The sequence below is a fragment of the Coffea eugenioides genome, chromosome 1, assembly GCF_003713205.1.
Source record: "Coffea eugenioides isolate CCC68of chromosome 1, Ceug_1.0, whole genome shotgun sequence".
In the NCBI taxonomy this organism is placed as follows: domain Eukaryota; kingdom Viridiplantae; phylum Streptophyta; class Magnoliopsida; order Gentianales; family Rubiaceae; genus Coffea; species Coffea eugenioides.
This window is the reverse complement of record NC_040035.1, coordinates 53,019,846-53,044,051: the sequence shown is the minus strand read 5'-3', so window position 1 is coordinate 53,044,051 and position 24,206 is coordinate 53,019,846. Positions and strand designations below refer to the sequence as shown.

The 24,206-nt window shown below is 37.2% G+C and overlaps 3 protein-coding genes across 5 annotated transcripts; 2 read left to right on the top strand and 1 right to left on the bottom strand.

Annotated features, from left to right (window-relative positions):
• Nucleotides 1–1,494: 1,494 nt before the first annotated feature.
• On the bottom strand, nucleotides 1,495–5,094 carry LOC113759657 (L-ascorbate peroxidase, cytosolic-like). Of its 2 annotated transcripts, none has more exons than XM_027302241.1 (10): nucleotides 4,960–5,094; nucleotides 4,206–4,332; nucleotides 3,894–4,068; nucleotides 3,713–3,778; nucleotides 2,642–2,690; nucleotides 2,409–2,493; nucleotides 2,196–2,276; nucleotides 1,998–2,100; nucleotides 1,808–1,866; nucleotides 1,495–1,710 (listed from the first exon to the last, which is right to left on the bottom strand). In XM_027302241.1, the coding sequence occupies exons 2-10, from the start codon at nucleotides 4,322–4,324 to the stop codon at nucleotides 1,695–1,697; spliced, it is 753 nt and encodes a 250-aa protein (XP_027158042.1). In that variant the 5' UTR covers nucleotides 4,325–4,332; nucleotides 4,960–5,094; the 3' UTR covers nucleotides 1,495–1,694. The 2 variants fall into 2 exon arrangements, with proteins under 2 accessions (XP_027158042.1, XP_027158036.1); XM_027302235.1 differs by having other exon boundaries at nucleotides 4,206–4,329.
• A 4,187-nt stretch (nucleotides 5,095–9,281) lies between these two features.
• On the top strand, nucleotides 9,282–13,759 carry LOC113782413 (choline monooxygenase, chloroplastic). Its single transcript, XM_027328327.1, has 10 exons — nucleotides 9,282–9,660; nucleotides 9,851–9,896; nucleotides 10,124–10,259; nucleotides 10,749–10,823; nucleotides 10,919–11,131; nucleotides 11,387–11,482; nucleotides 11,737–11,858; nucleotides 11,950–12,043; nucleotides 13,273–13,323; nucleotides 13,466–13,759. Exons 1-10 carry the CDS (start codon nucleotides 9,327–9,329, stop codon nucleotides 13,601–13,603), a joined length of 1,305 nt encoding a protein of 434 aa, XP_027184128.1. The 5' UTR covers nucleotides 9,282–9,326; the 3' UTR covers nucleotides 13,604–13,759.
• A 787-nt stretch (nucleotides 13,760–14,546) lies between these two features.
• On the top strand, nucleotides 14,547–23,196 carry LOC113761627. Of its 2 annotated transcripts, XM_027304708.1 has the most exons (15): nucleotides 14,547–14,652; nucleotides 14,984–15,092; nucleotides 15,448–15,546; nucleotides 16,637–16,764; nucleotides 16,865–17,018; nucleotides 17,109–17,218; nucleotides 17,363–17,446; nucleotides 17,524–17,572; nucleotides 17,760–17,851; nucleotides 18,435–18,573; nucleotides 18,666–18,745; nucleotides 18,826–20,249; nucleotides 21,304–21,414; nucleotides 21,686–22,505; nucleotides 22,975–23,196. In XM_027304708.1, exons 3-14 carry the CDS (start codon nucleotides 15,454–15,456, stop codon nucleotides 22,249–22,251), a joined length of 3,030 nt encoding a protein of 1,009 aa, XP_027160509.1. In that variant the 5' UTR covers nucleotides 14,547–14,652; nucleotides 14,984–15,092; nucleotides 15,448–15,453; the 3' UTR covers nucleotides 22,252–22,505; nucleotides 22,975–23,196. The 2 variants fall into 2 exon arrangements, with proteins under 2 accessions (XP_027160509.1, XP_027160502.1); XM_027304701.1 differs by lacking the exon at nucleotides 14,984–15,092.
• The last annotated feature ends 1,010 nt before the right edge of the window (nucleotides 23,197–24,206 follow it).

The window sequence follows — 24,206 nt, the reverse complement described above, 5'->3', positions numbered from 1 at the left end:
TTAACTAAAACCATATCATCATTTGTTTTTCTTGTGGACTTCTGAACAAGACTAGACAATTGATCACTGAATTGTTACAATTTTGCAGCAGCTTGACCATATTTAGCTTTTTGACATGAGAAACTTTATCATAGTTCATCGACTATAGCATGTTAACTACAAACTTCACTGTTTTCCGGACTACAAAACTTCAAAATTTCGAATAGTTAAGCTGCCTAACTTTCAAAATTTAGCATTCAGTTTCAAAATTGCGTTTACAAAATAATGCTCTTCAAATGCGCAAGAAGTCAAAATTGAATTCCGCTTTCCGTTGCCTATGTTAATATATCAACCCGATAGAATTTACTAATCTAACCCTTAATCATCAAAATGCACACTTTACTTCTCACAACTCAAATTTCAGGCGAATCCCTTAACGTTTACAGGACATCACAGAGACTCCCAGGGGGAAAAGAGAGGACAGAATGGATACACCATACCGAGGGGAAAACAAAAACTGAACGGTAGTTTCAGCAAACTTCTCTTATTGGTTGTGTAACGTTTGGTACTACATTAGACGAACCTTCTGCCGAGGCACGTTTTTCTCAGGGAAGATTGGATCGGGTTGCTCAAGAATTTATCTCATAGCAAGTAGAAAGTCTTGGGAGCTGCTCTGGCTCCGAACGATAAAACAGATTCGGGAACCACGATTTGATGCTGTGGAGGCAAACAATATGGAAGCGCTGCTAAAGCTCTAATTCCTTTTCAGTATCCAAAGAAATCAGGCGCTAAACAAGAAATCCCCACCTTAGCGCATATTTTGAATTGTAAACCTTAAACGGAAGTCTGCCTGGACTTAATTTTACAGATTAGCTTCACCCTATGTTTTGTTTTTTTTTTTTTTGGGGTAATTAAAGATGCATTAAAAACAAAAACCAAATACAACACTCAAATCAACCCAAATCAATACCCATAGAAAATGGCTACATTTCGGGATCACAAGATACATCCCAGCCACAAGTGCATGCCGCCATGTTGTCGCATAAATCAACAAGTCTAACCCCGTCTTTAAAAAAGATATTCCCTACCAAGCCCCCGCCTACAGCCTAACAAACAATGGACTCGATCGATTTCACGACTAGCAGAATAGCCAGGACCAACAGCATTAACACAATCCACCTATATAGAAACACTGAAAATTGCAACATTTTTAAGCCATAAACACAAATAAAAGAATTCCTAAAGTCCAGTAACAGTCCTCAAATAAAAAATTTGAACCTTCTTTCAGTTAGTATCTACTTAGAATTATCCTACCACCATATCGCTAATGTTACATACCCCAGCCAATTTCGCCAATTGGACGCTCACGCATAATCAGACCGTCTCCTAATGTGACTTATTAGCATTGAAGCATGCAAAAAGAAAATTGCTATTCCGTTTGTGCCCAAGTTAAATGTTTAAATTCCCACCCATGCCCAATTGTGAAACATTAAGATGCAGTAGTAAAGGGAGGAGTAAAGACAGACAGACATTCTAGTTTATTTCCGGGAATATGAACGACCATATAAAGTTCCCATTATCAACGTTTGCAACATCCATTTCTAAATTCTACATCATTTAACCAAAAAGTAGCTCAAAAGGAACTAATAATTTCCACATCAGACAGCAAAAGGCAATCATAATCAGGTGGCCATTCCCAACCCTTGTTCAATCGCTCAAGCTTCAGCAAATCTGCAATAGGCAACAATCAGCATATGAGACCTCGAAATAAATCGGTAAGCTATTGCCTGACGCTTGTGCAAAATCAAATTGTACTAAAAGAACTTACCCCAACTCAGAAAGTTTCTGGTGAGCAACTGCATAATCAGCCAAAAAAGCATCTTCGTCCTGAAAAGGAATTGGACAATTATATTATTGCAGGAAAGCAGGGTAAAAAACAGCAAGTACAGGTACTTTGGAAGTAAAACATTTAAAAGTTAAAAAAAAAAATATGATCACTGGGAGATAGTAGCACAAACCGCAGCATATTTCTCAACAAGTGGGCGGAAGGCAGGATCACTGAGAAGAGCCTTGTCTGAAGGCAGCTGCAGAAGTCCTTCTTTATCCCCACTCAGAAGCTCCCTGTTAAATTATAGCAGAAAGTAGTTATTTACACCACATATTCAGATGAGATAACAGGGGATTTGACCTAAAAAGGCATCTCATTGAGGTCTTACGTAAAGTAGGAGTTGTCAAAGATAAGGGGGTTAGCTGTCCACGGGCCCTCAAATCCAGAGCGCTCCTTGTGGCATCTTCCCTGAAGAAATATTGCCGAAGCCCAAGATAACATCAATAGCGTGAAACATAGAATAATACTACAAAATTAAGAGATAACTAAGTTCTAAAACTATATGGGGAGCAGAACAAAGCAGAGTAGCATTTACAGACCAAAGGTGTGGCCACCAGAAAGAGCAACAATATCCTGGTCAGAGAGACCCATTTGTTTCACAAAAACATCCCTCAAATGGTCGCAACCTACAAGAAGATTGCAACATATAAATAAGCATGAATTCTGTTTTATTCATTGCTTTGAAAGGTGTTAAAAGTTTGCATTGCAGTTTGTGACATCATGCCTATTTTCTCGTTCATTGTTTAAGCAAGGGACACTAGAATGATTACTTACCCTTAGTAGCATCAGGGAGACGACCTTCGACTGGTGGCTCCGTCTTATCCTGATATCACAGAAGTGCAAAATCAGAGAGCATATCAAGCACTCGGCTTCATTTAGAAACATTCAAAACTGATCTTGAAGTTGATAAAACATTCAGAAAAATCAAGATGTGATCTTCTTTACGCTTAGAATGACAGCCCGTTACTGACTCTAGAAACCAAATAAGTAGTCAATCCCATCACTGTGTCAAGGTCAACAACAAAGCACAGCTAGACTTGGAACATTGAAGGAGTATACATTGTCAAGAATTATTTTGGTCACAAGGGCTCAAGATTTCAAGCTCGAAAAAAGAAAGAAATATTTTGAGTAGATGAACAAGAAGAAAGAGCCAGAGGTAAGGGGACATCAGATAACATCAGCCAACTTGCAGTCTTACACGAACAAAATGACTAATGGGCAAGAGACTCAAGTCAAAAATTTTCGAGTGTTACCCTGCATTCCATATGACTTGTCCTATACAATGTAAAAGAATCGTGTAAACCATTCTACGGCATTGCACCAAACAAGAAATGCATAAGAGATATGCTGGTACTTATGACCAGGGCTCAAAGACAAGCAAAACAATTAAGCATAAAGAATACAACAAAACTTCTGAAATAAAAAACTAAAAAGGATTCAGGAATTGTTCAAGAAAATCTATTTTCCAGACAGATTTATTAACAGTTAAAACAGCAGAATGTGTGAAGATCAAAAGAAGAGTATCTTATATTCCTAACTTTATTCTTAATTGATCCTCCACTTTGTAGTAGTTACCCCTCTATGACAAAAATCAACGGTAAAAGACCTCAAAAGGCATCCCCACAATAACATGAGGTGATCTAAAGAGAAGCATTTCTCTTCCAACATTTCAACTTTTTTTTTTTTTGGTAAAAGATGTTTCATAGTACAGTGATTATTGCTTCATAGTATAGCGATTATCCTCTATTAACCAAATTAATAGTAGATGACCCTCAAAGAGAACCTATTCGATAGGCAAGGGCATGCTGAAAGCATAATAAGTAAGAGCAATCAGGTGCAGATAACCTGTCTTCCTGGGTGGAATGGAATATCAGGTCCTCCGGTAACTTCGACAGCGACGACACCAGCTAGCTGCATGCAAGGGTAAACAAACCAGTTACCATGTAAACTAATCCAACCTATGTTGACAAAAACCAATTAACCATGCAAATTCAAATATAGCATCACATAGAAGGGGGGAGGGAACCTGATAAAAGTCAGCATAAGAAAGAGTAGGGAATTGCTCTTTGATGGGCTCCACGAGTCTAATAGCGATGTCAATACCATTGTTGGCACCATGACCTTGCTCTGCCTTCAACCTCATGGTTCCAAAAGGACCTCCAGTCTTTGAGCCCTGGTCATAAGTACCAGCAGAGTGCCATCTGCAACCACAGAACACATTTCCAACCTCATCACATACAATACCCACAAATTTCCATCCACCGACAAAGCATGACAACCTTGCACGAGAGGTACACACTACACACATTCATCAGTACAAATTAACAGTGAGACATACGCAAGACGAAGCATTAAAGGAGCACAGTTCTTCTCGGCGATGAGGCCTCTGAGCTTCCTCTTGGCTTTGTCAAGTGCCTTCAAGTACTCTGCACTCACGGTTGGGTATGACTTGCCCATTGTATCTGCTTACCAAAAAATGAGCAACAATTTCAGACATTCTGTGCAAAAATCAGGTAAAAGAGGATAACAAATAGACACCCACAAAAAGCAGCATCACATCCAAACACAACCAAATAATCTCAAATGCCAGCCTACCTAACAAGACACAGATATTAGAGGTACGAAGAAACGTTTTATTTACCAAAATCCAGAATTTTTATACGATTTCAAAGATCTATCATAAGAAACAGGCTCAGTTATTTTTTCTCTAACGGATCGCGAAACAAAAGCTCACATAGGCCACAAGATCCTTTCCGGTTTCCGCAACCAATATCTTTATCCATATACCCAGGAGTCTTCGGTGTTTGGCTATGTGAAGATGTACGACAAAAGAGTTATTCTTACACACATCGACATAGGTTTCAATCAAACAAAACCGAACAGCATCAAAAGAAGAGAGAAGACACCGGATTAACCAGAGTTCATCTTAAATCAGAGTGATCAACACCAAAAACAAACAATACATCTACAGAGTCAACGAACAGAAACACGATCGAAATGGAAAATCAAAGTAAAGCTACAGAAACTACAAGAAAAATGAAGAAAATATCAATGCAGGATTGAAGATATGCAGATTAGGGAGAATAACAAACCTCGAGACCGGAGAGAGGAGATCGAAGGCAGGGGAGGAATGTAAAACCTAGCAGCTGCACAAGCGTAAGAGTCGCTGAGTCACGTTAGGAGCGCCACGAGCAGAGCAGAGCACAGCGGGAGTGTGGCTGGGAGAGGCTTGAGAGGACATATAAAGGACAGAATGTTCTAGTAACTTAATGTGGACCGTTGGATTGGGAAGATCGTGCGGTTAGAAGTTGATTGGATATTTTGACGGTTGAGATTAGTTTTGGGGACGAAATGGACGACGGGCTCTGTATGGTAGATGGGTAGGTGGAGTTATTGAATAATTCCGATCAGACAATTAAAACAAAAACAAAGCGACGTCTTGGTGGAAAATTAAAAAGTGAACTTAGCGATAATGATGGACTTTTGGAAGTTTATGTGAGATGACAAGATTGACCTTTTGGATTCCACCTGGGGAACTTTCAGAAGTGGCATGCAGGAATGCGTATTTGTAGCACTCCATGCCGTCTTGGAACCCCATTTGAGCTTCTTAAAATCTTAACCACCAACAAAAAGAATAATCAAAAAACTTTTTTTTTTATTTTTGAGCATCCAAGGCCTTGATGTATTATTTATAAGGGAAAATGACCTGTTTCATCCCTTACATTTCGCAAAAATATTCTTTTCGTCCCTCACTTTTAAAATGAAGCAAATTCGTCTCTGATATTTAAAAATTAAAACTATTACATCCTGAACCTAATTTTCAATCTGAATCAAACCATCCAATAACCCAGTAATAAATTTTGAAAATAGAATTGATAGATCATTCAGTCAACTTCATCATATTCATATGACATTTATTAAACCAAAAAAATAAAAATTATAACATAAAAGGCCATTCTTTGTTTTGGAATAGTAGAGTTTTTTTTTTGGATAAATCTTTTCATGCACCGTTAGTATATCTGTTTGCGAATCTAGATGTGTATCATAAATATAAAATTTGGTATTTAAATTAAAATTAAAATGATATGGCGGTACATAAAACCATCAGTGTATATAATGATAATGTAGAAAAGATTAATCTTTCTTTTTTATGTTATAATTTTTTATTTTTTCTTTTTAGGTTCATTAAATTTTACATGAATATCAAGTTGAGTTAACCAAGTGATCTACCAATTACACCCCCAAAATTTGTAATCAGGTTGATTGGTGGTTTGATTCAGATTGAAAATTAGGTTCAGGGATGTAATAGTTTTAATTTTTAAATGTCAGGGACGAATTTGCTTCATTTTAAAAGTGAGGGATGAAAAGAATATTTTTGCGAAATGTAAGGGATGAAACAGGTCATTTGCCCTATTTATAAATAAGCCAAGGTTTAATTTCTAAGTTGTGTCTACCTTGTCTAATAATCTAGTGATTTTAAAGATTCTATTACTCGATAGTTTTAATAACTATTTAAATGTACCTTATATTTCTTCCTCTAATTTTTTATATTTTTACAAAAGGCATGATCTCGTGCATTGTTAATATACTTTTTTCCGTTATGCATTGCTATTTTGTTAAATATCTTATTTGTTTAAATTTTTGCTTGGTGGTCATAAGTTAAGAAAATGTTCAGTTAAGATCAATTAATCTTGTGGTTTTAAAGCAGTTCATGCATTCATAAATTTGTAAGAGTATCAATTTTATCTTCAAGAGAGCTAAATTTTCGTATCTTCATCATAATTCATTCCCCTATGTAAAACTCGTGTTCTTAGTATTGGTTAATCGCAAAACATGTAAGTTATGTCTTTTTACTAATCAAAAATTGTGGAGTTATATAAAATGTGATTCTGAATGTTATGACCACTTATTAATTGTCTATGTTGTCTAATAATCTGTCGAAGTTAATCTAATATTACATTTTATACAATAAAATGATTTTGAAGTTATTGACAATTAGAGTCTAGGTGGTGAAAAAAAGAAGATAAAAGGAGTTTAGGTGGTCAATTAGACTAATCAGTAGCACTAACATTCAAGCGAATCTTCGATAGGGGTCAGTTATACATAATAATACGCTGCACTAGCCAATAATTGCATTTCCTTTGTATAATATCATCTTACCTTGACAATTCCGAAATATGTTACAAGAAGCACTTGATGTACAACTTACAATTTTGAAGTATTTTCGAACACTTGATGTACAACTTTTTTTGCAGTTTCAAATGCATACCAAGTTCAAATGCATGAATATGGCCTCCCATTTTCCAAAGAGTCAAAGACCAATCGCAAATTGGCCAATTATGAAACAGTAGAATGAGGCATGCATGGACGCATAGCGCTGCAGGGAATCATAGCTTCAAACAGGGCATTTTGGTCATTCCATATAGAAATCTTTGACCGGCAAGTGTGAACGCATTGAGTCTCGGAAGATACCATTTAGCTTTCCCAGTTACACGTCATCTCGGACCTTGTCAATAGTAATACTACCCACTTTCCCGTCTTGGGCGTAACACTTGAATAAATCCTGATTTGATTTTTAAGGATCCAATGATTCAAAATATACCACGTGTCAACGTTTCCCAGTTTTGGGAATGAATACTTGATAAGTGGCCAAAGGTTATTGGCCATTGTTCTATTGCCGGTGGCTTTTGTTGCAGGAAATCGCGTTATTGTTACAAAAAAATTTTTTTTTTTCAAATATATTTTTTTATTTTATATATATTAAATTGCTACAATAAATCTGTTGAAAAAGTTATAAAAATAGCAATACAAGCGGAATGTTTGTTTGGCAAAATATTTTATTCTTCATGCAGGCCAAGCGCTGAGCTCATCTGAAACAACCTACTAGCAATTGACAAGACGCAAATGCGGACGCAGGCATGCAGCACTAGTGCTGATGTGGGGGCACCGCATTTCTTTTGTGGCTTTATGTTTTTTCCTCTCTAAGTTTTGGCCTTTGCTATAGAACTTGAATTTCGAATTTTTGATTGAAACGGTCCTTTAAGTCATGTTAAAATTACTAAATAATACCAGTTCAATGTATTCACACTCCACCCTCTGAAAAGCTCTTTAAAACTCTCTTATGCATTAAGTAAGGAGTTTAAATTTCGTCTAATACATTTCACGGGGAAGCACGGTCCATCCAGATAGTGTAGCAGTTCACTTGTTTGGTGTATAGGTTCGTCCCCTAATCCCTATACAAGAATTTTATCTACTGATTCTATCATTACTCGCACGAGTGTATGTCGAGTAGAGACAAGAAGGTGCTTTACTCAGGATAAACTTGACAAAAGGAGATCTGTTCAATTTATGAATTGCTTGGTTCTTCTGCACTATTGACAGCAACGCAACGAACTGATAAATATCACTCTTTCAAAATTCTGAGGGCATTTAAAAACCTGCTGGCATGTAAAATGGTAGTCCAAATTGCTTCTCCAATGATCCCAAAACCATTAAATGGTTTAAATGCAATTTGCCACCCAATATAGAACTCCATTGAGTTTCCACTTCAAATTCGGTAGCGGTAGGCCTAAAGGCCATCTTTAATCATCATCATTTCTATAAGTACCAAAGGTTTCCCAAGTCTCATCATGCCAAGAAAACTGGAAAAAAAAAAAAGCAAGAAAATTGATCCATCGATTAAACAACAACAACAAAGGCCAATAGAGGAAGCTCCGAGTCTCCGGCCCTACCAACTACCAAGATTCTGGCAAGTTTTCACTAAAAATCCAAACGCCAAGAGATGCACAAACCGAAAAGCATGCATCTCTGTTTCGAACCCCACGAACTCCAAATTACGCCCCCTCCTCCATTCGGCTCGCGGCCTCGTTTATCTGCCTACGGGTGTTCAAGGAACCATCATCGGTAAGTATGACAATCCAATTCTTTATATTTTTTTGGTACGTGTTACTTGACTATTTTTCTTTATAACTAAATTTGGATGATTTTTGGTGACTGATGGAAATTGGATAGTCATGTTCACAACAATTTGTGCAAGTTAAAAAACAACTTCTGAGTATTACGTTTACTTATTCCAAGTGTAATATTGTCCAGCAAGTAATTTAAGGTCGATAAAAAAAAAAATTTGTTAAGACACCTAGATGATAGAAGTAATACGAACCAGGTGCTTGGACACCATTTCCCGTACTTTAGATCCAGACAGAAAGAAACTGACGAATTTAGACGGCAAATTGAAGAAATGATACGCTAGTGCGGATTTTTTCCTTGATACATAGGAGTATTTATTTTTTAAAGCCGAAATTCAACGTTAGAAAGCAATCCAAATAAGCCCCATAAGGTATACAAAAACTAATCTAGTAAACTCCAAAAACTGGCGCCTGATTTCTTTTTTTCTATTTTAAAGAACGGTGCCTGCTGCAGACTGATAGCAACGCCCTGGTGTCGTAGTATAAAACCTTCAATGGCAATAATGATTCAGAGGTCAATCACTTCCTCCTTCCTCGTTGAAATCAAGAACCCGAGCAACAAATTTCCACTCCACTACCTTTATAAAATTGGCCCACGAAGTTTTTGCTGCAGCTTCAATCTCAGCAAACCCAAAAAGCATCCCATATACAAGTGTTCTTTCACAGTCTCGTCATCTCTGGACAAAGAAGCTCAAACATTAATCCAACAATTCAACCCCCAAATCCCGATAGAGGAAGCTCTGACCCCACCTAGCTCTTGGTACACTGATCCTTCTTTTCACTCTCTTGAACTCCAACAAGTCTTCTACAGAGGGTGGCAGGCCGTTGGTAAGTTTTTTTTTTTTCCTTAAAACATTAACTTTTTCTCGCGGGATTCTTAGATGGACGTTCCCTTTTCAATATTCTTCAGATTTTGCAGCAGCCAGATTCAAATTAGCTGCGAAAGGCTAATTCTATTATTCGGTTGTTTCATGTACTTATATGTTAATATTTTTATTTTTATTTTTTAATGTGATAGGATATACTCAGCAGATTAAAGATCCCCACCAGTATTTCACTGGCAGGTAACAAAAGTCGTTGTCTCTAATAAGAGCATATGCTCTCTGGATTTGCATGCTAATTTGTATGCAACAGTTTCTTAGCTTGTGAAAATCCGTTTGCCCAAATTTGGGACCATTTTAAAAAGTGAAGTTAAAATTTCTAGCTTATCTTTTAAAGGTACAAAATTCCATGAATGAGAATGCTTTCTTCTCAAAAGTTAGCTAATAAGTGAACTATGGGCCTATGGCAGATTGGGAAATGTTGAATATGTGGTGTGCCGGGATGGTAATGGAAAGTTACATGCATTTCACAATGTTTGTCGACATCATGCCTCGCTTCTTGCGTCTGGAAGTGGGCAGAAATCTTGTTTTGTTTGCCCATATCATGTGAGTTCACAGGTTCCTAAATCAGTTGGTTCAGTCACTGCATGAATGAATTTTTAATTGCATCATGTGGTGATTTTCCTCATATACAAGATAAATGTTTATACTTTGATTGTCGTTATAGTTTTAAGCATTTGGGATTGTGTACAGTGCTCATGTTTGTTTTGGGACAGAGAGTGCAGACCCCTTAGCTGTTTGTAATCGGTTAAAAACACTTTGTAAGGATCTAAGTTCTTTAATGAATGTCTTTGTTTTAACCGCCGCAAATATTTGTTTATGAGTCTACTTGCTACTATGATTTCATTGACTATGTCGTGGCTGGAGGTGTATTTTATCCTTAGATAAATAAGACTTTTAATCAAACATTAGGAACATAGTCCTATTAGCACGTTTATTAAAGTGTGCTTTACAACTTTCAGATTTTTATTATGCTATAAAAAATTTACTGATCTAGGTCAATAAAACGCTATCTCTCTGTTTTTTTTCCCCTAGGGGTGGACATATGGTTTGGATGGTACACTCCTCAAGGCAAATAGAATATCAGGAATCAAAAACTTCAGAGTACATGTAAGGAAATTTCTTTTGATAAAAGTTCCAACTTTTGCACCAAATGTTCACCGATTGGTGGTGTTTTAATAAATATATCTGCCTATGGAGTATAGGAAATGGGACTTGTTCCTTTGAGAGTGGCAATATGGGGACCTTTTGTGCTTCTCAACTTTGAGACTGAAAATCTGCTTCAGCAAGAATCTCAGAGCAACATTGTCGGGGATGAATGGCTGGGCAGTTCATCAGAGTTACTGAGCACCAGAATAAATGACTCTTCTCTGAAGTTTCTTTGCCGACATGAATATACCATTAATTGCAACTGGAAAGTTTGTAATCTTCACCTTTCTGTTGAAATTAGTGATTTAGGATTTACTTTCTTGCACTTGCTTTTTTCTCAGATGAGATCTCCTTACCAGGCTGGTGTTTTCCCTGTACCCTTCTATTCTGTCTGAGTTGGTTTTTTTGCTTAGTATATACATCGAATCTTGGTGTCTCCTTTGTCAAATTATAAGAAGCCCATTTTAACAAATTCTGTTTAGTTTTATGTGGTTGTTGCTCATGGATTAGTTCTTTGCTTGCAGGTTTTCTGTGACAACTACTTAGATGGGGGATATCACGTACCATATGCTCATAAAGGCCTTGCATCTGGTCTTAAGCTCGAGTCATACTCCAGCATAGTATGCTCTCTACTGGATTCCATTTTATGGCCTTCTGTTTGTTTCTGTCTGTTGTTTTCTATTATCTTTCTGCTCTATAGCTAGTTCAAGATTTTCACTGGTCGTGCTGTCTCTGGATGCTTGTAATTCTCTTAATAAACGTGTTTTTCATGTCAATCTTGAACCAGAGTAATTCTTAATTGTCCGCACCTATGTAAGGTGTCAATGATTTCTATCTGGTATTAACATATGTTTTTCTAAATGCAACTGTAAAGGTATATGAAAAAGTTAGCATCCAAAAATGTGATGGTGATGCCACAGAAAGTGCACCAGACTTCGATCGACTTGGCTCAAAAGCTCTATATGCTTTCATATATCCAAACTTCATGGTTAATAGGTCAGTACTAAGATGTACCATTCCTATTATCATCTTTTTGTTGATAGTCAATTTATACCTGAATACAGATAATGCATTATCTTCTTGTTAGGTATGGACCTTGGATGGACACCAATCTGGTTGTACCATTGGGGCCTCGGAAATGTCAAGTGATATTTGATTACTTTCTTGATACATCTCTTAAGGTAGACTTCCTTCTGATAAGTCATTACGTTGGAATTTATTCAACCACTGATTGTGGAATCCTCTAAATCACACTATCATTACTGCAAAGCCAGAAAATCTAACTATAAACAGTGGCATGCTTGTGTCAAATTGGATGTATTTGGGATATAAAGAGCATCTCAAATTGGGGAAAGATGCATACACAATTTAAAAAGTACACAGATTATTTTGCTTTGAATAGCATTAAAGGATTACTCTGGTGCAAGTTTGCAGTGTAATATAGTCTGGCTCGTTAAATGGAGGGCAGCCATACAACTACTCCTTCAAAGAAAGATATTGATAAGAAACGTGGTCTTAGTTTAGCTGGACATTTTGGTACAGAAGATTTGATCAAGAAATTTGAGTTGTAGGAATTGGCAGCAAGGTACTGGACACTTAGAGAAAATCAGATATATATTGTGGAAAAGAGAGCCAAATATGAATCCGTAAAGTCTTTCAAAGGCACTCTGGGATTTTCACCTATAAGACACAATGGAATCTCTCCACCAATGTAGCAAAACTGCAAGAAGTTTAGTTAACTTCTACTAGCAGAATTTATATAAAGGCTAACGTATAGAAGTCCTATATCTGCATGAAATTTGTACATTGTGGTTATCTTGCCTAAGGTACACATGCTATTATAGATTTTTTCCCGCTTCAACATCAGACCATAACATTGATTGGAACGGTTTCCAAAGAACTGTCAGGATGTTATAGCCATCAGTAGAAGGTTATTTAACTGTAGGATGAAGAGAAGAAGTTTGAGAATTTCTTAGCGCAACCATTTGTTAGCAGAATTAGATGCTAGTTCTCCGGGTGATTATGTTGGTCGAGCAGACGCTATTACTGAATATCAATTGGTTTACCACCCCCAGAATTTGATGGTCTTCTTGGCATGCTTTTTTTTTTTTTTTTCCTTCTTGGTTGGAAATATTAGTGAAGCAACCATGAATTGCCTGATGACTACATAAAGAAAAAATGAGTACGAATCAAACCTGCATGCTGGTTTCTTAGCAATTATATAATTGAACTTGGAACATTACCGGAAGCCATTTCTGGTCACGGTACTTACTTCAAAGTTACACTGGTTATGAGATGGCTTCCTTTCAGGAAGGCTCTATCACCTTACATATGGGCTTCTCAAGTAATCGGATTTTAAACTGATTAGTTGCTGCTGGGATTTTACTAATGCACCTTCATTTCTTCTCAGGATGACCATGATTTTGTAGAAAGAAGCTTAAAAGAGAGTGAGAAAGTTCAGGTACATCCAATTCATATCTAATCAAATAAGAAACCTGTGCTTGTCACATATGTTCGAAGTGATGCGTCCTTTGACCTTTTTTGAGGCAATCATGGATCTGCTAAATTGTACTGTGTGTGTGTTTCTGGTCGGAATTTTGCAGGTGGAAGACATTATATTGTGTGAATCCGTCCAGAGAGGCATTGAGTCGCCGGCATACTGCTGTGGCCGATATGCTCCTACTGTTGAGAAACCCATGCATCATTTTCATTGTTTGCTCTACGAAAATCTTTGCAACTAGAAGGCTCTATTTCAGATTGGCGACTGTTATTATCAACAGACCATTTTGAAGTCTCGTGCAGAACATGGAGAAAAAAGCATGCAGTGTAAAAAGTTTAAATGAAATGTTTATGATGATATGGTACAGGCGATGAATCTAATGATCACTGCCAATGTATTTCCATAATTCATGGTCAAGAGAAATATCATTCAAAATTTGAAAGAAGAGATAAGTGCCTTGATTGATGCACCGAATCTCCAAATTCAATGTAATCAAATATTTCAATCCAAATGGACTCTTTAGTAGTGCTAATTAAAATTGGTGACACTCCATCTCCGTAGCTCAACTGATAATTTTTTTTTTTTTTTTTTAAAAAAAAAACTTGGATTAAGGTTCAATTTTCCGAACGTTAATTAAGAAAAATGCCATGTTTACTTGAAAGCAAATAAAAAGAAAAAGACCCCTCACTTAAAAAAAGAAAAAAGAAAAATCCCTGAATGTATTTTTGGGCTAGATTCACAACAATGACTGCATATAGGCATCTCATTAGATTTCTTACCATATACAGCCCTGAATGTGTACGAAAATCCTGCTAATTCCTAGCTAAACCCTTCAATACCTTCCTTCTCTATCTTTCTCTGTCCTTTTTTTTTTTTTCAAATTTCCTACTATCTACTTGTAAGTAAAAGGCTAGCGTAACCATAATTTATTAGTAATTTTATAGTGGTCAAAATCAAAACTATTTTTACTTTCTAGAAAAGATAATATAGCATTTTTATCAAACCAGTTAAAGGAAAGCAAATATTCCCAAAAGTATATGAAAATAGAAAACCTCCAAAACCCGATTAAAATTTCCGGATCCAAACCCGAAATTATACCTGCATAAAACAACCCATCAACCCGAGGCCGACCCCCTTACTCCCCATCTGCTCTCTTTTTATTGTTTTGTGGTGGCTCTCTCTTTCTTCTCCTCCTCTCGCTTTCTCTCTCACAGGGCAAAATCTCATCTTCATCTCTCCCTCTCTCTCCGATTCTCTCCGATCCAATCCAATCCAAGCAAAGTCATCACTGTAAGCTTAAACCAATACTCCGTCTCAAAAACCCTAATTTCTCTCCTTTATCCCTCTTTTGTCTCAGATCCCCATGGTTATTGTTTCCCCGATTGAACCTCATCATCGATATCTGCATTAATTCTTTTTTTTTTTTTCAGTTTACTCGTTGCTTATCAGTAGTTTTTTGATTTTGATTTTGATTTTGTTGATTATTTTTATGGGGCTTGGATTTTGACTCTGGTTTGGCATACGGTTGTCTGATTATAAGATTTGTTTTATTTTGTCTTTTTATTAGGTTTCGCTTTTTATAGGAATCGGTTGGTTGTACACTAATTTAGTTGTTATACAGATTTTAATTTCGTCTTGGTGAAGATTGACGATCTCTTCTTGGATTCGAGATTAGTGGATAAGTTTTTAACGGTCTGACTTTGGATTTAGGAAAGTGAAGTGAACTTCAGGTCAGAAACTCGCGACTAGTATGCTTTTTGTGGGATTTTTCAAGTCTTTATTGCCTCTGGTCTCCATAGTGTGGTTTAGCTCATCAATGTGGGCCGAAATTTCCAAATTGTGTATGGCATGAGCACCAAACCGGTGTTGCATGTCAGTAAAATTAATGATCGTCTGAAAACTTTTGCTGTTTACTGCAAGCTTCTTATTCTGATAGCATCCATGGGTTTAAGCATTTGAATTTTGCTGAATGTATTTCAAATTTTATATTCTTTTAGTGAATGACATATGGAATTTAGGTGAATTGCAATTGTTATGGTTATTCTTTTGATTTATGCAAACTTTTGATATGATGCTTTTGTCTAGGCAATCATGAGCGACGAAGGAGAAAGGACCTGTCCTCTCTGTGCTGAGGAAATGGATTTGACAGATCAGCAACTCAAGCCTTGCAAGTGTGGTTATGAGGTTATAATTTGCTCCCTTTCCCCAATTTTTGTTTTACTGGTTTGGAAGCTTTTTGAGATTGTCACATATTTATTACTTATTTTTTTGGATATTCTTTTGATAAGAATTTTCAGTATGTGGTCTGATATGAGTTGCAGAACCACTATGAAGTCAATGTTGTGTAATTGTCGCGGAACATTTCACCCCTACGGCATAGTTTCCTTCACATTCACTATAAAGTCCTCACCTTGTTCTTGAAGTGCTACTACATTATGAGTGGCCTGGTTTTTCCTTCACCTGTTGTTACTGGTATCCGTTGGTGGCATTAATGGATCTTTATATTTGCTTGACTTGTTGCTCTAATCTGTCCATATGGTATCCATAGAGAACAAGTGGCTGTATGGCCTGTGCTTTGTTAAAGTTGCCACCCAACTGATGGATCTGAGGCAGAGAGGCACGAAACTATGATCTTGTATTGCCTTTAATGTGTTCTGTTGAATCCTTAAGTTGAGGGCATGATGGCAACTTTAGAAGTCATGCAGATGCAATTGAGTTTAGGTTGTTTAGGAGGTTTTAATTTACTCTTAATCCTGCCATTGCAAGTTGAAGCTTAGAGGTATTTAACATACAAGCAAACACCTCCATAATTAAGATTGTAAATGCATTGGTTTGTCTTAGACGGGATGTCAAATTTTGGTGGAGACCAATGGATGTCTAGCAATTCTGCTGGTGGGCTATCAGATATTAAGTGAGATTCAAATTAATCAAACTACTGGAATATCCTCGTATTACTTGCTTACTTTTCCTGAAAATAAGACATGAAAGATGTAATGGTGTAAGTTTTTGATATCTTGCCAAGTCGTTTGATTGAAAGGTGTAGTCCCGAACAACCTCTTTCCCTACCCTTACATAAAACATAGTTTAATTGACAAGGAAGACAGAATGCTGTAATGCAAGGAGACAGTTTTTTTTCCTGCTTATTGGATTGGGCTGTCGAACACACACTCTGTTTATAATATTTCATAAATAGTTTCTTAATCATCAAAGTCCTTTTATTTTTCTGATAAGTGATTGCTGTCAACATCTTGATGCTTGGCATTCATCTCTTCAGATCTGTGTCTGGTGCTGGCATCATATAATGGACATGGCTGAGAAGGATGACACAGAAGGTCGGTGTCCAGCATGTCGTACTCCTTATAATAAGGAAAAGATTGTTGGGATGGCAGCAAATTGTGAAAGGTAATTATCTTTACAAATTGAAGTGCTTTGGGAACTCTGCCACATCAAAAAACAATAATCAGCTGCTTTTCTGCTGTTATCATGGTCATTTTGGTTATAGGTTGGTGGCTGAGATGAATATGGAGAAAAAATTCAAAACACAAAAGGGGAAAACTAAAAATTCTGAAGGAAGGAAGCAACTTAGCAGTGTGCGAGTTATCCAAAGGAACCTTGTCTATATTGTGGGATTGCCTCTTAATTTAGCAGATGAGGAAGTATAGCTTCTGTTTCTTATCTCCTCCTCCATCCCATTTTCCCGGTTGTATCTTTACATTGATTGATTGGTGCTGTTGTTCGTGATGCAGCTTCTCCAGCGGAAAGAATATTTTGGTCAGTATGGCAAGGTTATGAAAGTGTCTATCTCTCGTACAGCAGCTGGTACCATTCAACATTTTGCAAATAATACCTGCAGTGTGTAAGTGTATTCTTTCTAAGACCTAAATTTGCTTTTAAGTTTGAGTCTGTTTCTGACTTGTATCCTTAACTGATTATATATGACAGCTGGTTCTTGATATTTTGTTAGGCAAATAATTTATTTTTGTTTTCTTCTTTTACCTAGATATATTACATATTCAAAAGAAGATGAAGCAGTTCGCTGTATTCAGTCAGTACATGGTTTTATATTGGAGGGCAGATCTTTAAGGTGGCTAATTGTTACAATTAAGAAATGTGATCATGCTTTTGATGTGCAAGAGAATAATTTGATGTTCATTGCTGCAGGGCTTGTTTTGGAACCACAAAATATTGTCATGCGTGGCTGCGAAATGTGGTATGGTATTGGGAGGCAACTTCTATTCAACTTTGAGTAGGAATTGTCATTAGGTTTTATGTGTCTTGATGTATCTTTTTCTTTATCATTTCAGTCGTGTATTCCAAGCCTTGTTCTCTGTTTGTACTCTTTTCCATCCAGTGTGTCTCAAAATGGATTGATGTAAATCTTTGAACCTTTGTTTCAGCCTTGCAGCAACCCTGACTGTCTATACTTGCATGAAATTGGTTCACAAGAGGACAGTTTCACAAAAGATGAAATAATATCAGCTTTTACAAGGTAGTTTTCTAGTAGTGGAGTTTCCTTGTCTTTTAGTAAAATGTGCCTGTTTATTTGTGCCCTCATTTATAGCAGATATGGAATTACTTGGCAATTTTTTTTTTGGAGCTGCTTATATGAGGGATATCTTATGATAATGTCTGATAATCGTTAACGATTGCAGTTGATGGGTATTATCTTATACCTTATGTGAAGAGGTTACAAGTTTTGATATTTCATTAATTTTGTCAACCTTGCAAGACCTTGCACTGAAAGAATTTGAACAATTAGAACCTTTTAATACTCATGGTGACCGGCAGGGAAGGAGAGTTTCTGTTTGATACTTTCTATCCTAGGAATAATGGACGTACTTTTCATGGTACTTTAACTGCTAGACTGAAAGAGGCCTGAGCTGTGGTGTGAACATTATGCATGGTTAACATGCCTTTATCTGGTATCTCCTGAAGTGTGCCATAATTATTAGGTCATTTGTATGATGATCATATGAAGGTTCACAACTCAAGATTTTATGTGTCTTGCTCCTGTTTAGTACTTCTCTTACCATCAGTGGGACATCACATTAACTTACATGGTGATTCTAAAGGAGTAGAGTTCAACAAATTACGGGTGCTACAAATAGTTTGCAACGGCGCTCGGGAAATGTCTTACCACCACCGGCAGATGATTACTGCAATAACATTTCTGCTTCCTCGGGCAAACCAATTAGTAAAACTTCTACAAATGTAAGATTTTCTGCTGTCTACAATTTCTGACTTGAGATTTCTGGGGGTATACGGGATTTTGTCATAACAATAGTGTTGCCTTTGTCTTGCAGAATATAAGTAGCAGTACAAAAAGTTCACCACCGAATAGTAGTTCTGGGAGATCTGTTGCTCTTCCGGCTGGAGCCTCATGGTATGCCATGTAACTGATCTGCATTATCCTCTGATTTACATGAGGATGAGGAACCAATAATGGACTTTGTGATTTTGCAGGGGAACACGTGCTTTGAACAATCAGCTGACATCTATTTTACCATCTTCCAATGGACCACAAAAGCAAAAATCTGACGCTTGTAATGGGCCAGTTACGTTCTCTACAGCTCTTGCAAGCTCAAATCACATTCCTCTGTCCCATGCTGAGGTTGGGAAGAAGCTTCCTGCTGAAGAGAATAATAAAACTCAACTGGAAAGCAAGCAGATGTTGGAGCCTCTTAAACAGAATTTAGGTTCAGATTCTCCAACTACCATGTCTGATGTCCCAAGCCGATCTAGTAATCCTACTACTGCAACTACGAGCAGCAAACTATATGGCTTACCTGCATCTAAAGATAAAGATAAACATGTCATTTTGTCTCCTAAAGTCATTAACTCTGACGACACCTCCTCAGAATCCTCTGGATCTGGTTCAGTGAAAGATTTAAAAGACGATATAGATGAAAAAGTTAAGACTTTATCCAGTGATATGTTGTCATTGGCCATTGATGATAAATGTCGTGGGGTAGAACAAATCTACCTAGAACCAAGAGAACCTTTGACTTCTCAGACAACTGGGAATGCAGTGGAATCTAACGGTGATAGTTATCTTCAAAGGAATAAATATTCCGAAACTCCAGGAGTGCAAGTTGCCTCGCATGAAGAAAAAGATGACTTGCTATCTTTTGAAGACCAGAGACTGAAGGATCCTGAAGTTATCAGTGATGCTAGTTACTTACCAAATAGTTCTCATTCTTTACTTTCATCGCTAAACCATAGAGGTTGTTCTCCTCTGAAGAGTGGTCCTTTCAATGGTGATGGTGATCTTCATGTTGTAGATAACAAAGTTGATTCCGTATTGCAGTTGTCTGGTACTCCAGTTTTGTCTAGCGGGTACCCTGAGAATCAGTTCAACAGTTTTGCGTCTTTGGCCAATAATGTTGAACATTCTTATTTTTTTACTAATGCTGAGAAATCTAAGCATATTGGGAGATATGATAGTGAAGTTTTGAGTGCCAGCCACAATGTTGCTTTAGATATGGGGGAGAGCAGCATAATATCAAATATTTTATCGTTGGACTTTGATTCTTGGGATGAATCATCATTAACTTCACCTCAGAATTTGGCCAAGTTTTTGGGTGAAATTGATGGACAAGAAGGCTCCCATGGAGTTGTGAGCCCCTGGAAAGTACAGCAAAGCAATCAGTCGAGGTTCTCCTTTGCAAGAGAGGAGGATCCTATGAATCATGCCGCTGATGGTGAATCATCTCTTGGATATATTGGTCAAGCTTTTAGGCCTCAATATTCCGGCCATGACTTTGTGAATAAAGCAAGCATCCATTTAGATAAGGTTGGCACTCGAAATGGTATGTCATTGGTAAATGCTGAGGAACCTGATATTTTTGCCAGCAGTCATTCTCTTATCACTTCTAGCAAGCTTCCAGGTGAGTTAAAGTTCATCTTGGATTGATACAGTGTGCTTTATTGTGTCATTTGATTGCCGCCTTGACGAAGAAGTTTTAATTCAGAGCATGTCCAGTTGCATGAGGTATAGAAATCCTATACATCGTCATTTAATTGGGCTTGTGTGTAGGATACTTCTGTGGTTAACAAGCTCACTTCTGCTGAGTTTCATGCTATGCTATTTCTTGCTTCTCTGACATCCATTTCTATCAGTTCTGACTTTGTCTGTGTTTCCTCTTTCATTCTGTGTTCATGTCAGAAGGCATTTTTAATCTATTCTATTTTCTTTATTTCTGGTATTTAATTGGAATTTTCACTCTCTTATGATATTATAGTAATGAGAATCTTGTTTAGGAGCTTCAACTGAAGTGTCAGCTCCACTTTGTTTATTTAACTTTTTATTTGTACGTACATTTGTCTGCTGTACTTATTATATCTTTGTTATCAAGTAATGTCTCCTTCACAATTCACATGCCATTCTCGTGTGTTGGCCCCTTAAAACAAAGCAGTGATGAACCGATGAACTTCTGTATAGAAGCCTGGCATCTGACTTGCATAGGAGAATGTTGTTGAGAAAAGGTGATAAAAAAAGGAGGAAAATATTCAACAGTCCGGGTTTTTAGTAGTTTGCTCAGTTGTGCCTCATGTTTATTATAAATTAGAAGCTTTTTTTCCTAGCATTTCTACACATGTATTTAATGTGTGGTTTCTTTTACACCTAGCTTGTGTTTGGTCAGAACTTCTGTTGACCACCTCCTACTACTGTTTGCTTCGAATTTATTGCTCTCCCTCCGCTTGGCTGGTAGTAGTACAAAATGGATGCATGTCTTTGTGTCTGTGTGAATGATAAGCTTGTTATCTTGTTTGTTTTGATAATGCTATGGAATGATGTATGTTTAGTACGACATTAGTCGTCTATCACTTTCTAATCTGTCATGATTTTCCCTCCCATGTTGTTATACTTTTCTCTCTTACCGTCTCTGCTTAAATGTCATCATTCATTGCTAAAATATACAGTTTTTATACTTTCCACAGTTTCAAGATCTCAGGCATCAGCGCCTCCAGGCTTTTCAACACCAAGCAGAGCACCACCCCCAGGTTTTATGTCTCATGAGAGAATCGATCAGACTTGCACCTCATTTTCCGGTGAGTTCATATACTCTCTCCCCTACCCAACCCCCCCATACACACACGCACGCACGCACACAGTAGATACAGCCTCTTTAAGAACGGGCTTACATTTCTTCTTTGGTCACTTCATATACCCCAAGTTATCCCAAGAAAATAAGGGGGGAAAAACTCGATACAGACACATTCATGCTCACCCACTTATCCCAAGAAAGAAATAGCAATTTTTGAGGTTCTTGGCCAAAAAGGTGAAATTTGTCATTCATTTTGTTGGCCAACTATTATGCAGGGCACCCTATGCTTGACACCTCTGCACTCAGAAATCAGTATCAGCCAATGCAGCCTGGAAATGTTATGAGCAATGGGGATATTGAGTTTATGGATCCTGCAATTTTAGCTGTTGGTAAAGGGAGGCTTCCAGACAGCCTTAGTAGCTCTGGCTTAGACATGAGATCAAGTTTTTCTCCTCAATTGAATACCCTTGAAGATAATACAAGGATTCAGTTGTTGATGCAAAGGTCTCTTTCCGCTCATCAGAATCATAGACTTGATGATATGGGAGATGCCTTTTCTTTTGCTGATTCATTTAGAAGTCCTTCAAGGTTAATGGAGCAATCGATGGTGAATAACATATCTCCATATTCACAAGTCAGTCTTCCACAGTCTAGAAATCCTTTGATGTCAAATGGCCACTGGGATGGTTGGAATGATGTTCAGAGTGCAAATAATTTGGGAATGGCTGAACTCCTTAGACCCGAAAGGTTGGGATTTAATAAATTCTACACTGGGTACGAGGATTCCAAGTTACGCATGCCCAGCCAAGGTGATTTATACAACAGAACATATGGAATTTAGTAGAATCAAAGGAACTCTTGGCCTGTGAAGGCCATAATGGTGGAACAAGATCAGATGTGATCCAATGGACAGTGGTCTAGTAATGATACAATAGCTTCCAACTTGCTTGCTTAACAGTGACTTTAAGAGACTGGTTCAGGAACTTTGCGACTTTGTGTTTAGCAAGACGAAGCTGATGTGTGATAGGTCTTACCTGGCTGATTCCGATTGGTAAAGGATGAAACCCAGTCAACAGGGTATCCAGAAACCAATAGGTCAGTATACATGTATATTGTTCTTTTTAGAGCACCAATATTTTGGGGACTGTAAATGTCGATTGATCTGAGTGCACTTGTGTGTGGATGGGTAGGTAGGTTGGTTTGTGCATCTGAGGATGTGTAATTCTTGAATCTCTAAATTATTTTTATCTGGGAAAAAATATCCTTGGATTTGACATTTTGGCATTAATGTTAAATGAACTCTTTAAACTTTTATGTTGGTTACCTATTTAAAGGTGTGAGTTTAAAAAGTTGAGTGTTGTGTGGATTTCAGCAATGGAATTTGTGCATCTTCTGGTTCTGCTCATGTGCAAAAATCTGAGTTAAGTTGGCCATGTGTTTGAATTTTTTAGTTTAAATTGGTTTTCATGACTATTATGTTTGTATGCAGTTATCTGTTGTCTACCTGATATCATAGGTTGCATAAATTGTTTCTTGTCCTTCTCATGGTATTTATAAATTGCAGATGAAGAAATGCCGAGACTGTGGCTACATGTGAAGGTTGAAAGAGAGGTTTTGCTGGAATATTGCGATTTCAGGTTGTTCTCCTGTACTACTAAGGAGTTCTAGTGTTCTGTGTACAATAGCCAAGGAATTTGTGGATAATTTGATGGAGGGGTAAAGTTGACCAGAAATGAAAATAATGCTAATTGGTGAGTTGGTAGTTTTTTTTTGTTTTGGGGGGGGGGGGGGGTTAAAGACTGGGAACCATATTGTAAGTACAACTTGCAGCTGATTTTGTTGGAAACTGTTGTGAATTTTATTTTCTTGCTATTCATTTAAAGGTCGAATATGTGACTTTGGTGTTTTGGGAACTTGGTATCTATATATGCATTGATATACTTGTGAATGCATTTTATTAGCCGTTTAAAATCTTATATTTAGAATAAATTCGATGGTCAATGGAAAGTTGGCCTCTCTCGGATAATTAGTTTCTCCAGCTCTTGATGGCGTGCATGTTGTTTCTAGCACCCAGTGCATAGGCTTTATCTTGCATTTTGATTGCAAACACTTAAAAGAGTTGCAAGCTAATAAGTTGGAATTGCGTGAGAAGGCTACAGGCTTATAGTCGGGCTGGAGTGTTCTTGGTTTCAGGCTGGAAGTTTTAAAGGTCCTGGTGCAGAGTTACTTATTCAGATAGCTGGAGAATTGCTGTGGGTGATCAAGTTAGTTGCACATCTATCAATAAGAAGAAACACGGGAAGTCAATTCCTTCATTGACTCCTGAGCTGGCAGACAAGAGGAAGCAGATCTGCTGTGTGAACTGCGAGATATGTTGAAACTTCTCTTGTAGGTTCGAAGATGATCAAATGTGTTTGAACTGCAAAAGCATTGCACGCCGCCTATTGGCTACATTGAGTTGGAGAGTATAACCAATTGGATCATTGAATACTGGCGAACAATGTAAATGAAAATACTGAAGTCGAAGGTTTTTATACTCGAAAAAATATACACGAGACTTTTAAAAGGTTTACTGGTGTATTGGATTTGAAATTCATAAATTTCGTCCTTAAAAAGCAAAAAAAAAAAAAAGGGAAATTTGCCAAATTGACTTCTAACATTTTCAAAAAAAAAAATTTTAGGCCCTAAAATTTAAAATCAATCAGAATAATTCCTAACATTTAAATTATAAGCCAGTTTAGTCTTAATGCTCGTATTTATTCTTTTTTTCTGGCTAAAAATAGTACACCGGCATAA